The 14409-nt window shown below is 41.7% G+C and overlaps 1 protein-coding gene across 1 annotated transcript in view; it reads left to right on the top strand.

The window, feature by feature from the left end:
- Nucleotides 1-14409, top strand: part of LOC142160021 (uncharacterized) — a 139266-nt gene that overhangs the window by 51002 nt on the left and 73855 nt on the right. The window contains exons 6-7 of the mRNA XM_075214941.1: nucleotides 12293-12390; nucleotides 12554-12665. Coding sequence (XP_075071042.1) covers nucleotides 12293-12390; nucleotides 12554-12665 — 210 coding nt within the window. The remainder of the gene's footprint in view (nucleotides 1-12292; nucleotides 12391-12553; nucleotides 12666-14409) is intronic.

Here is a 14409-nt window from a genome sequence, read left to right as displayed (position 1 = left end):
TAGCTAATCCTAGGTGACACCAATGTCAGTGTGAGGGATATTCCTGAATTGGAACTGATAGTATGCACCATGTATCCACCTTTACTCGCCAGCCATTATGTATAAGCTGGCCATCTTACAGACCAAGCTCTGACAACCATCGCACATTATACATCGAACTGGTGTCTGCTATTTTCTGCCATATCTTTCACATTTTCTCTGCTCCTAGCCTTCGCATGCAGCCCCAAGGATGAAGGGTGGCCTAACACTGTCTAAAGCGGTAACTGCAGCCCTTGTGCACTAGTTACTCCCACATCCGGGTACATGTTGGCACTAATAACGGTGGCCCAACTTCTGTTGATTTGACCCCATCTACTGATCATTTCGCTACACCTACCACATGAGACCACTTTCATAATATTTTCCAGGGCCCCTTTAAATTCCCAATCTGACCGTGCTCTTGCTTGATCGACAATTTGCCTTAAAGTTCCTAAATTTAAGTGTCTGTACCTTAGCTATATACTGCAGTCACCCCTGCTACGACTGTTTTGCTGCTGATTCCTGGCTATTTGTTTTTCATTTCTTTTACATTTTTTTTGTATGTGCAGTGATATCTATTTTTTTTTTTTAACATTTCTGAATCATTAAAACTGATGTAAGTCGTCTAAGCCGGCAGTCTAAAGTATTTATTCTCCCATATTGATTTTTCCTTTATTAACACTGTTCTTATGTTGTTTAGGGAGATTAGCAAATTCCCTTTGAACAGCTGCTAAGATGTTAGTTTTTATATACAGTATATCTTGTTGATTACTATTTATTTTATTTTGTATTTTTTTTTGTTGCTTTTTATTTTATGTCCATTAGCTAGGGAAAACCTAGAAAATTATTTGTCTAGATGTCCTGAGTATAGGGATAGCAAGCATCAAGGTGTTTTAAGGACATAAATGGGCTGTGCTTTATCTTGTTTTTGTTTTGTTTAGTTGTTTTTTTTATAAAACTTTTATATTTCACCATTCTAAAAAAGTTTATAAACATAAAATAAATTACAACAATATATTAATATAAAAAAACACATGACAGAATGTGCTAATATTAACAAGATTTGGAGGGGCTTATGGTTAGTTTGAGAGAAATTGTTTCTGAATGTCTTCTCCATTGAAGGAACACTGAATCTGCTTCTATTAGCCGGGCACCTGCGTAAAAGAACGAATGGTGGTCCACAGCTATTGTGTACCGGCAAGAGATGGAAGAGACCTATAGGAAGAGAAAATTGGGAGTAGAAAATCATGGACATGACCTGAGCCTAGGACAAAACATACTTACAGTCCGACTCATTCCATCAATTGAAAGTTCCAAGCCAACAGTTCAGTACATCATGTGACTAGAATGTGTGAGGTCACAATGTCCAGGCTCAGTGATACATTGTGACATCTCTGCATCATCAGCATCAGCATCTACTACAAAGTGACCAACAAATGCCCCACAGAGGATGTGGTTATATCCCTATATATAGCTGAAATCATTTCTAAATTCTCACAGTCAGCAGCCGCAACTTTGTAGAGGGGGCAAAAATAAATATTCAATGTCTTCTGAATAATTGTTACATATTAAACTATTATCACATTCAGGACAAAATTTGAATCATATAATCATACCAATTAAAAAAATCTTAAAGCATATGGCATTGTATTGTGTAAACCAGTGACTTTGGATGGCAGGATAGTTGGATGGGATAAGGTACTATTTCTAGATCTTTCTGCTTTTTATAAAAGTAAAGGACAGGGTAGAATCCATCCTAACAGTGACAATTGCTCTTCTGCGACTAGCTGTCATCAAACACTGAGCATGTTGCTGACACCTGCCCCATAATCCCATGCTGAGCATGTTCTCCTACCCGACACTCTGACAATCTATTATAGAAATAGAAAAACAGACAGGCAGAAAGACAAATAGAGATGTAGTAGAACTGATCTGGCCAATGTCACAGCCCGTGTTAGCTGTGACCCTGTCTGGGACTTAGAAGCCCACAATTGCAGGTGTTATTAAGAAAGCATTGTATATGGCACTTGCGACATGATACCTCTCACTGACATTTGGCAAGCTAGCAACTGGACTGAGGCAGTGGAAGCACAAATAAGGTCAGGTGCCATGTACTAAGTGCTATGGTATTAAATACTACTATTAAGTAGTGTGACAAGTGTTCTTCAACGAGATATGATGCCATGCAGGTACCAGGCGCATACATGCGACTATAAGATTCGGTGAGTGTAAAGGTCCTTGGCCAGATTACTGAGTCTAAATCATGACCAGTGTCCAGTATACCTATTACTGTGTATCTGATTCAGCTTCCTGTCCTGGCTGCCATACTTACCCATCTTTTCCATACTGAGCACCGCTTGTGCGTTGTTTGCTTCATTGAACAGACTCCCCGCACTGACCACCACTTGTCTGTTGTTTGCTTCATTGAACCGGCTCCCCGCCCTGACCACGACTTGACTGTTGTTTGCTTCATTGAACCAGCTCCCCGCCCTGACCACCACTTGTCTGTTGTTTGCTTCATTAAACCGGCTCCCCACCCTGACCACCACTTGACTGTTGTTTGCTTCATTGAACCAGCTCCCTGCCCTGTCCACCACTTGTCTGCTGTTTGCTTCATTGAACCGGCTCCCCGCACTGACCATCATCGCTTGTCTGTTTCCTTTATTGAACCGGCTCCCCGCACTGGCCACCGCTTGTCCTTTGCTTCATTGAACCGACTCCCCGCATTGACAACCGCTTGTCTGCTGTTTGCTTCATTGAACCAGCTCCCCGCACTGACCACCGCTTGTCTGTTGTTTGCTTCATTGAACCAGCTTCTCGCAGTGACCACCACTTGTCTCGTTTGCTTCATTGAACAGACTCCCTGCATTGACCACCGCTTGACTGTTGTTTGCTTCATTGAACCGACTCCCCGCATTGACAACCGCTTGTCTGCTGTTTGCTTCATTGAACAGACTCCCCGCATTGACCACCGCTTGACTGTTGTTTGCTTCATTGAACCAGCTCCCCGCACTGACCACCGATTGTCTGTTGTTTGCTTAATTGAATCGACTCCCCGCACTGACCACCGATTGTCTGTTGTTTGCTTCATTGAACCGGCTCCCCGCACTGACCACCGCTTGACTGTTGTTTGCTTCATTGAACCGGCTCCCCGCACTGACCACCGCTTGACTGTTGTTTGCTTCATTGAACCGGCTCCCCGCACTGACCACCTGTCTGTTGTTTGCTTCATTGAACAGACTCCCCGCATTGACCACCGCTTGACTGTTGTTTGCTTCATTGAACCAGCTCCCCGCACTGACCACCGCTTGACTGTTGTTTGCTTCATTGAACTGGCTCCCCGCACTGACCACCTCTTGTCTGTTGTTTGCTTCATTGAACCAGCTCCCCGCACTGACCACCGATTGATTGTCTGTTGTTTGCTTCATTGAACCGGCTCCCCGCACTGACCACCTCTTGTCTGTTGTTTGCTTCATTGAACCAGCTCCCCGCACTGACCACCGATTGTCTGTTGTTTGCTTAATTGAACCGGCTCTCCGCACTGACAACCGCTTGTCTGTTGTTTGCTTCATTGAACCGGCTCCCCGCACTGACCACCTCTTGTCTGTTGTTTGCTTCATTGAACCGGCTCCCTGCACTGACCAACACTTGTCTTTCGTTTGCCATGTTGTCTTGGCTTCTAGTTCTGACCATTGCTCTTGCTTACTGCCTGTAATTTATTTACACAATGTATTTGAATATCGTTGGAAATTTTGCTAAGGAAAAGACTGTTTTATTGATGACCATTGGCTCCTGTTCAATGCTGAAGCAGTTTTCATTTATGGTATGCCGGCTAATCACAGATTATCCTACAGCTGCTAGGATGCTTTTCCTTGGCTGAAGATGAACTTGCTAAAATATATACTAATCATCCCTCAAAACATTGTTGGTATATGGATAAGCCTATTATTCTATTGGAATCCTGTAAATGCTATGTGTATATATATATATATATATATATATATATATATATATATATATATATATATACTCCCCCACTCTCACCTCGCTCCCCCACTCTCACCTCGCTCCCCTTTGATCTGAACTTAATGCTGCCACTAGGCTTATCTTCCTATCTCACCACTCCTCTTTTGTCTCCCCCCTCTCCCAATCCCTTCACTGGCTCCCCCTACCCTACAGAATCCTGTTCAAGCTCCTCACTCTTACATACAAGGCCCTCGCCAACTCCACAGCACCCTACATCTCCTCCCTCCTCTCTATTCACGCTCCATCCCGCCCTCTCAGATCGGCCAATGACCGTCGCCTCTCTTCCCCCTGATCACCTCCTCCCACGCACGTATCCAAGACTTCGCCCGTGCTGCCCCCCTCCACTGGAACAAGCTCCCTCCCGCCATCAGAACTTCCCCCAATCTGTCCAGCTTCAAACGGTGTTTAAAAACCCACCTTTTTCTTAAAGCTTTCCAGTCTCCCACTTAACTTCCTACCTGTTCTTCTGACTCTTCCCCTTCATTCCCCTTCCCCTAGCCTTCACTCCCCTTCATTCCCCTCCCCCTATCCATTCCTCCTTCTCTCCCTCCCTCCCCTGTGTCTGTCAGTCTACCCCACCCCTTAGATTGTACGCTCCTTTAAGCAGGGTCTTCTCTCCTCCTGTCTTCTCCTATTTTAACTCTGCTCGCCAGCTTCCCTGCCTTCCTCCTTGACGACCCTCTTCTCCCGTCCCCTCTCGCTCCCTCCTCTTCCCCCTGGGGGTCTCCCTCTCATCCGTGCCCTCCCTCCTTGGTGCCGTTGTTGGCGGACCTTCCCCTCTCCCCGCCCCGCTAGCTGTGCCCTGAGCTCACTGAGTTACTGTGATTATTGTTTACTGTACTGTGCTGTCTCACCTCGTATTGTAATTTCGTTTGTCCCTGTATGGCGCCGCGGACACCTAGTGGCGCCCTATAAATAAAAATTAATAATAATATACACACACACATATATATATTATATATATATATATATATATACACATACATTTTAAGCTAAGTTATAAAAAGTGCAGTCTTTTGTAGGTGTAAGTTAAAATAAACTAGGGCATCCAACAGGTACATATCTACAATAATGATAGTGAATATCACTTTACTATTTTGCTTTAGTGAGACGGTGCCTATGTCAGGCTTTGCAAGGGAATCAGAGCCGCAAGGAGTGCAAGATATGCGACTCAGTCTAGAATGGCCACAAACGTTACTGGTGCCTTGTGGGTATACGGTGACAAAAAAAACAAAACTCCAACTGCTTAATATTTATTACGTATACAGATAATGAGGCGCCAACGCTGGCATTATTATCACCACAATACATCTGTGACTTTATTCCCTGATAGTAACACTGTGTGTCTGGATACCATTCTCACTTGAATAGTGTATAGTGGAGAGATAGTTTATGATGAGCCAGAGGTTGGGGACACTTACATGTGGCATCAGTGACTGTACACGGCTCCCTCATGGACCATAGCTTCCCCATCACACCCTCCTGGCTCCTGGTGAGCAGCACTGAGGCCTCAGAGCGGTGATACAGGGTCTGCTGCCCCCTGGCGGGGAGTAATCGCCGCGTTGCTATGGACGCTCAGACAGGGTTGCTATGGAGGCAGGGTCGCGTCGCCTGTGACGTCACAGGAAGACATCTCTCCTGCTTTGCCCACACCCGGGGGATCCTCTGCTTCTGGTTAGTTTTATGTCATTAGTTGCATGAAGATTGTACTTAGCATGTGTGTGTGCTGCAAACCCTCCTCATTGTGATAACTACACATTGGTGAGCCAGCTGTCATATATATATATATATATATATATATATATATATATATAATGCACATCTAGTGTGTGCTATGCACCCTGTATATAGTGTAACCTACAATAGGTACAATGCTCATGTATAATACTATTTGTACCCTTTGTATATCTGTGTGCTTGGAGAGATATGGATATTTGCTTATAGTACAGATCTTTTTTTTCCTGCTAGTTAAATAATCCACTCAATCTCCTAGTCCTATTCTATGTGCAGGACAATCTGAGGCTAATTGTATTCAGTCAAAAACAGTTTATGATTAATGTATAAGTACACCTGTATATGGGAGTGCTGCAGACAGCGAACATTTATTATTTGGAGAAATACTGCACTTTATCTCTATACGAATTACATAAATTGTGATTGAATTGGCTACAATTTAATCACTAAATATATATATATATATATATATATATATATATATATATATATATATATATATATATATATACATTCTACTCAGATAGAAAAACTGCAGTCGTTTGTAGGTGTACGTTACAATAAACTAGGGCATCCAAAATACATATCTACACATATATATATATATATATATATATATATATATATATATTCTACTATTTGAGTCCAGATAATTTTCTTACAGTCTTCCAGGCACAACATAGGTTTTACATCCTATAGCGCAAGCATATTACACGTGACACAATGGAGGGGTGTGGACACAGACTCTAGCAAGTGCCATTTTATAATCAGGAGAACAGCTTTAGTTTGTACATCCTACATTTTATCTGCATTATGTTGTGGTAGGTGAACAAGGCAGGGGTAATTTGTTTACATGTATACAAAACTCTTTATATTAAAGGGTCTGTTCAGTGATATATGGGGAGTAATAACTCCCAGCACTCACTGATATGGGGGATTATTATTATTATATAGAGGAGAGGGGGCAGTACCGTGATATATGGGGAGTAATAACTCCCAGCACACACTGATATGGGGGATTATTATTATTATATATAGAGGAGAGGGGTCTGTACAGTGATATATGGGGAGTAATAACTCCCAGTACACACTGATATGGGGGATTATTATTATTATATAGAGGAGAGGGGTCTGTACAGTGATATATGGGAGTAATAACTCCCAGCACACACTGATATGGGGGATTATTATTATTATATAGAGGAGAGGGGACTGTACCGTGATATATGGGGAGTAATAACTCCCAGCACACACTGATATGGGGGATTATTATTATTATATAGAGGAGAGGGGTCTGTACAGTGATATATGGGAGTAATAACTCCCAGCACACACTGATATGGGGGATTATTATTATTATATATAGAGGAGAGGGGTCTGTACAGTGATATATGGGGAGTAATAACTCCCAGTACACACTGATATGGGGGATTATTATTATTATATAGAGGAGAGGGGGCAGTACCGTGATATATGGGGAGTAATAACTCCCAGTACACACTGATATGGGGGATTATTATTATATAGAGGAGAGGGGGCAGTACCTTGATATATGGGGAGTAATAACTCCCAGTACACACTGATATGGGGGATTATTATTATATAGAGGAGAGGGGGCAGTACCGTGATATATGGGGAGTAATAACTCCCAGTACACACAGATATGGGGGATTATTATTATTATATAGAGGAGAGGGGGCAGTACCGTGATATATGGGGAGTAATAACTCCCAGTACACTGATATGGGGGATTATTATTATTATATAGAGGAGAGGGGACTGTACAGTGATATATGGGGAGTGATAACTCCCAGCACACACTGATATGGGGATTATTATTATTATATAGAGGAGAGGGGTCTGTACAGTGATATATGGGGAGTAATAACTCCCAGCACACACTGATATGGGGGATTATTATTATTATTATTATTATTATATAGAGGAGAGGGGTCTGTACAGTCATTTATGGGGAGTAATAACTCCCAGCACACACTGATATGGGGGATTATTATTATTATTATATAGAGGAGAGGGGACTGTACCGTGATATATGGGGAGTAATAACTCCCAGTACACACTGATATGGGGGATTATTATTATTATATAGAGGAGAGGGGTCTGTACAGTGATATATGGGAGTAATAACTCCCAGCACACACTGATATGGGGGATTATTATTATTATATAGAGGAGAGGGGACTGTACAGTGATATATGGGGAGTAATAACTCCCAGTACACACTGATATGGGGGATTATTATTATTATATAGAGGAGAGGGGTCTGTACAGTGATATATGGGAGTAATAACTCCCAGCACACACTGATATGGGGGATTATTATTATTATATAGAGGAGAGGGGACTGTACAGTGATATATGGGAGTAATAACTCCCAGCACACACTGATATGGGGGATTATTATTATTATTATATAGAGGAGAGGGGTCTGTACAGTCATTTATGGGGAGTAATAACTCCCAGCACACACTGATATGGGGTATTATTATTATTATTATATAGAGGAGAGGGGACTGTACAGTCATTTATGGGGAGTAATAACTCCCAGCACACACTGATATGGGGTATTATTATTATTATTATATAGAGGAGAGGGGGCAGTACAGTGATATATGGAGAGTAATAACTCCCAGCACTCACTGATATGGGGGATTATTATTATTATACATAGAGGAGAGGGGACTGTACAGTGATATATGGGAGTAATAACTCCCATCACACTCTGATATGGGGGATTATTATTATATAAAGGGGACTGTACAGTGATATATGGAGAGTAATAACTCCCAGCACACTCTGATATGGGGGATTATTATTATATAGAGGGGACTGTACAGTGATATATGGGGAGTAATATCTCCCAGCACACACTGATATGGGGGATTATTATTATATAGAGGAGAGGGGTCTGTACAGTGATATATGGGGAGTAATAACTCCCAGCACACACTGATATGGGGGATTATTATTATTATATAGAGGAGAGGGGTCTGTACAGTGATATATGGGGAGTAATAACTCCCAGCACACACTGATATGGGGGATTATTATTATTATATAGAGGAGAGGGGGCTGTACAGTGATATATGGGGAGTGATAACTCCCAGCACACACTGATATGGGGATTATTATTATTATATAGAGGAGAGGGGTCTGTACAGTGATATATGGGGAGTAATAACTCCCAGCACACACTGATATGGGGGATTATTATTATTATATAGAGGAGAGCGGTTTGTACAGTGGTATATGGGGAGTAATAACTCCCAGCACACACTGATATGGGGATTATTATTATTATATAGAGGAGAGGGGACTGTACAGTGATATATGGGGAGTAATAACTCCCAGTACACACTGATATGGGGGATTATTATTATTATATAGAGGAGAGGGGACTGTACAGTGATATATGGGAGTAATAACTCCCAGCACACACTGATATGGGGGATTATTATTATTATATAGAGGAGAGGGGACTGTACAGTGATATATGAGGAGTAATAACTCCCAGCACACACTGATATGGAGATTATTATTATTATATAGAGGAGAGGGGACTGTACAGTGATATATGGGGGTAATAACTCCCAGCACACTCTGATATGCGGATTATTCGTATATATAGAGCTTCTACTAATAAAGTTATTTTGTGCCTTCACCCATCCAGTGTTAATTCCTATCCTGTCTTCTCTCTAGTCTATCCAGTTCTGGGAATGTCACAGTGAGATCACTCTTGTCTGTGTTAGTAAAACTGGGACGTGACTGGAGGGTTTCTGGGAATGTTGATTCCGGTCTCTAAGATGCCTGAGACTAAGGGGTATATTACTAAACTGCGAGTTTGAAAAAGTGGAGATGTTGCCTATAGCAACCAATCAGATTCGAGTTATTATTTATTTAGTACATTCTACAAAATGACAGCTAGAATCTGATTGGTTGCTATAGGCAACATCTCCACTTTTTCAAATCCGCAGTTTGTATAAGGCCAGGACGCCAGTGAGGAAGTCAACAGTAAAGGCCTCGAGAGTGGCTTTCATGAAACCCCAGGAGATCCTGTCAAACACCTATTCAGCATCTAGGGAGAGCATAACAGTGGGGGATCTCTTGAAGTTTGTAATGTGGATGAGATGGATACCACTTCTGGTATTATCCCTCACCTGGCATCATGAAATAAAGGCCACCTGGCCGTGATGGATCAGGAAAGGGAGCAATGCATTCAATCATTTTTGAAAAATTTTAGCATATATTTTTAAATCGAGGTTAAGGAGGGATATGGGCCGGTAGCTAGCACAATTTAGTGGGTCCTTACCCTCCTTGGGTATCACTACATTCCTGGCTTCTAGCATTTCAGGAGGGAAGGGGTTTCCTTGGAGAGCGCTATTAAAAAGAGAGTGCAGGTGGGAAGCAAGCAGACCCGAAAAATGTCTTATAATATGCGCCATGAACCCATCAGTTCTGGGGGATTTACCGTTTTTTGTTCCTTGATGGTTTTTATGTGGAATTAGTCTGGTGTAGTGGATTGGGGGTCAATAGATTGTAGCGGTTAGTATAGTAGTCTTGGAATATAGCTCTTATAGCTGTAGGGTCATGGATCAATTGGTTATCTGAATCACAGAGCAAGACAATAATTTTGTGAGTCCTAGCCGATCGGAAACGAGGTGCAACTAATTTATCTGACTTGTCCCCCGTCTCATAAAAAGTTTTTCAAAGCCATTTGACGTTTGGCTACCTGCCTAGAGAGGAGAAGATTTGGCTTTGGTCTCACGGAGATCAGCCAGAGTAGCAGGGTCAAGGGTCACTTTGTGTCTTGCTTCTAAGTCATGGAGTTTGATGGATAGTTTGTCAGTCTTGGTAAGGGAATCCTTTTTGTTCTTTCTGAAAGCCATGCTAAGCAGGTTTCCCCTCAGGACCGCCTTCTTGGGTCTTTTTTAAAATGTATTCTTCCCATGATCCTCTTTTCTTGTTTTACAGGAATGCTTTTGCTGTCTCTTTTTTTTTTTTATTACAATATTTTATTAAAGGAACCTTGGGAACAATCCGAAAAACAATTGTTGCATAATATTAAGATGAACAGGACTTGATAAATAATCTTAATTAAATATTCATTGAGCTCTAATATGAGGCATAAGTCAATGCTAGAATTTTAATTTTTTAATGGGTAGAAAATAAGTGGCCTTACTGGGCAAGGGTAGAAACATAAAGGATCAGGTTTGGTGGGAATGAGTGAGTGGACCAGGGGCTGCCGTCATTCCAGATAATGAGATCCTTGTGAGCCCACCACAGTTGTTATGGTGAGAATGGCAGTCCTGAGTTATGAGGAGATACTCAGGGTTTCCAAACTTTGCGAAATTATTTGGCAGAGTTTTTATTGAAACAAGTCATACACAGGGAATATGTGACAACCTGTAATATCGCTCGCTATGAGGGGGCTGTGGGGCACATCTAGCTGGCCGGTGGCTGCTGCAATTATATGTCTGATCAGTTTGGTTTGATGTCGGGTTGCTGATGGTCAGAAGAGAACAGCAGAGGAACATCTACCTGTGATATAATGGCGTCTGTCTTCTCATTTACACAGCTATAATAATGAGCAACAGGTACATAGTCTGAGATCAATGTATCCGTCCCAAATCCACAAACGTTGGGTTATATTGCACTGACTATAGTATGTTGTTTTTCTGGTACATTTGTACGACTTTGGGGTTTACAGCTTTTTGTATAGTTTTAGTTGTATTTTATATTTACAATTGAGATGGAAGAGCTTTTACAAATGCAACCCATGTTCTGTCTCTAACTGTGGCCTATATTCACTGTCCCGTAGAGTGTATATTATACTTTGTTGTGCCATCTTCCCTGTGCGGACCGAACGGAGTCCTCTGATTTCGTCCAGTCCCCACCATCACGTTGTTTTGGTTTTAGCAGTACTCTGTTAAATGCTGATGATACATTTGTAGGTGCCGCTGTAGATAGCGGACCGCCAACCAAACTGTCAGGAGAGCTGCAGGAAAGGTAAAGCCTTTATACACTTTACTAGAGAGCGTTTATAGGAAATGGTTACCTATAGGATCGGGATTGTACTTGCAAAATAGACCCCTCTTGTATATTGTGCACATGTAACCCGTAAGAACTCCACATTGATGGAGTTCTATTTACCTTTGTATTGATGTCTCTGTTCATACACAGGATTACACAATAGAGAAGATAACATCTAGTGAGTGTGACGTCCCCGTGTGTCAGAAGGATTTAGCTGAACCCAAAGCCCTATTACGGTGCCTTCATTTTGCTCACTGATATTACTCCATGCAGGAGTGGGATAATTTAGAAGAACAAAAGGGTCTTTATAGGAATGTAATGATGGACAATCACTGGACCCTCACATCACTGGGTAAGGGAGACTTTGGTTTATTGTAAAGAGAAAAGCTGCTTTGAAGGCCACCTAACATCATCTGATCATCACGCCTAAAGAATGTATTCAGTCACTGTGTGTTTCCTACAGATGGATCCAGTAACAGAACTTCCCCAGAGAGATGTCCCCGTCCTCTTTATTTACAGGAGAGTACAGAGGAAAATCACAGGGTCCCACAGGAGTGTCAGGTAGATGGAATGTAGATTCTCTCCAAATACCATAATATCAAAGTGACATTTCTCTATATGATCTGTAGAGAAGCTGTGTGTGTCTATTACACTGATATTTTTAAGTCTAATCTCGACTAATGAAATCAGGTATTATTAAAATGTTATTTTATTGGTTATTTAGGGTGAAGATCTGACTAATATTAAGGTAGAAGATATAAATGGAGAAGAAGAGATGTATGTGAGGGGTGATCAGCAGTGTAAGGAGGAGGAAATCCCTACAGATATCAGCACAGGTCAGTAATAAACACTTATTACAGAATAGTCACATATTCTCCATGTTCAGTCACTACAACAATCTCTTATTCTACACCCTCCTCTGTCAGTACAAAGTAATGTGGGAAATCATTGTGGGCTATGACATCTGACCAGTCTCCTCCTCACACTCTCTGGTGATTCTCATACATCAGTACAAGGGACGTCTGTAATAGTCTGTGCAACTAGGTTGTGCTGTTAGTGGCTTTGAGGATGGACCCCGGTGGCTGGTGACCACTCTGACAACAACTGTGTTTAAATGATGAAAACTTTTTACGTTTTATTGCTCAAAAGTGTTTTCAGTAGACATAGGATACGTTTCTGGAATAGGATGATAGTCATAGGCCACACTGACTGTACTGTCTCTAATTTAACATAGGAAACCGGCATCACAATCCAACTCCCAGCATACACTTGTGTCTGATGCGGAGCTGTGAGCAGGACAGGTTCCCCAGGGTTAATTAGTTGTGATCAGGGTCACAGCCGTAGGTCTGGTACATAGAGTAATGTAAGTCTGGTCAGGAACAATCCTCAGGATCAAAGCCAGGATGTCAGGGTACAGAATGTAGTGCAAGGTGTTTGTCAGCATATCAGGGGTTAATGCATGGGATTCAGTATGCAAAAGTATTGGAAAGCAACTGGTTTCATTGTCAGAGGATAGCCAAAGGTCTGGTACACGGTGAGGCAGGTGAGACATAACAAGATACTGGTGCAGACGCAGTAATCTGCCCTGTGACTGGGTTGCCAGGTTAATATAGCAGCTGAGGTTTGCTGGGCACCAATGATGACTCTCACCCATATCAATAAAAGCACCTTCATTCTGTATTGTTTAATGTGCACAGCTGATTGCTCAGCGGCTCTAACTACCACCTGCACCTTCCCTTTCTGTACGCCTGCATAGAGAAAGCATGTAAGTTATATTAGGCAGACAACTGTTCCCAGATTAGCTTCAAGCTTTTTTATATTACTCACCGACTTCCCCAGTTTCCTATGTGTCTTCCTCCTTTTACTACATTTGGTCCAGGCAGTCAGTGAGGTACTTGGGCACACAGACATCATGTGACCTATCCCAACTTTACACTGTAATCTATCTACTTATACTGAGGCAGATCTTACACATCATCTGCCCACAGTCACCTGGTAGGTTCCCTTCTACTTATTTCCTATTTTTGTGATCAAGTGAAGCATTTTCTGTCCTTTCTCCTAAACAAGAAAATGTTTCCCATCCTCAGACTCATTGTGAGCTCTATGTATGGGATCAGACCCTCCTCTGTAGGATGTTTTGGGATTTACGCAGCAGTTACTGAATTGTGTTAAGCAGTGGGAACACGTTATTACTGGAGACTTACTCAGATAAACACAAACTGGTTCCCTTTGCTTTGTGTCACTGCTGGATATGTGGAGATTCTAGAAATACATTGTTCTATAGACAGTATTTCACTTATGTGCAAAGTAAAAAACTAATGAATCAGGCCCAGTATTGCTAGATGTTTATCCCCTTATTTTTTTAAATCAGGTAATTTTTTATTAAAGTTTTCAAGACATACATAACATAACATTTATCCCCTTGTTTGCAGAACTTATTGTTGTTGACATTTCCCATTGATCCTGCCTGTTTAATGTTGTATGACTATAACTTTATGGTGGGAACATATACAAGATGCCTCCTTATATACTGTTATATGGAGTCATTCCTGCTTTCTCTGTCACTTTATAGGTTGTGTA

This window comes from Mixophyes fleayi, chromosome 6, assembly GCF_038048845.1.
Source record: "Mixophyes fleayi isolate aMixFle1 chromosome 6, aMixFle1.hap1, whole genome shotgun sequence".
Classification (NCBI taxonomy): Eukaryota; Metazoa; Chordata; class Amphibia; order Anura; family Limnodynastidae; genus Mixophyes; species Mixophyes fleayi.
Note: the sequence above shows the minus strand (reverse complement) of the source record. Positions and strands in the feature narration are given on the sequence as shown.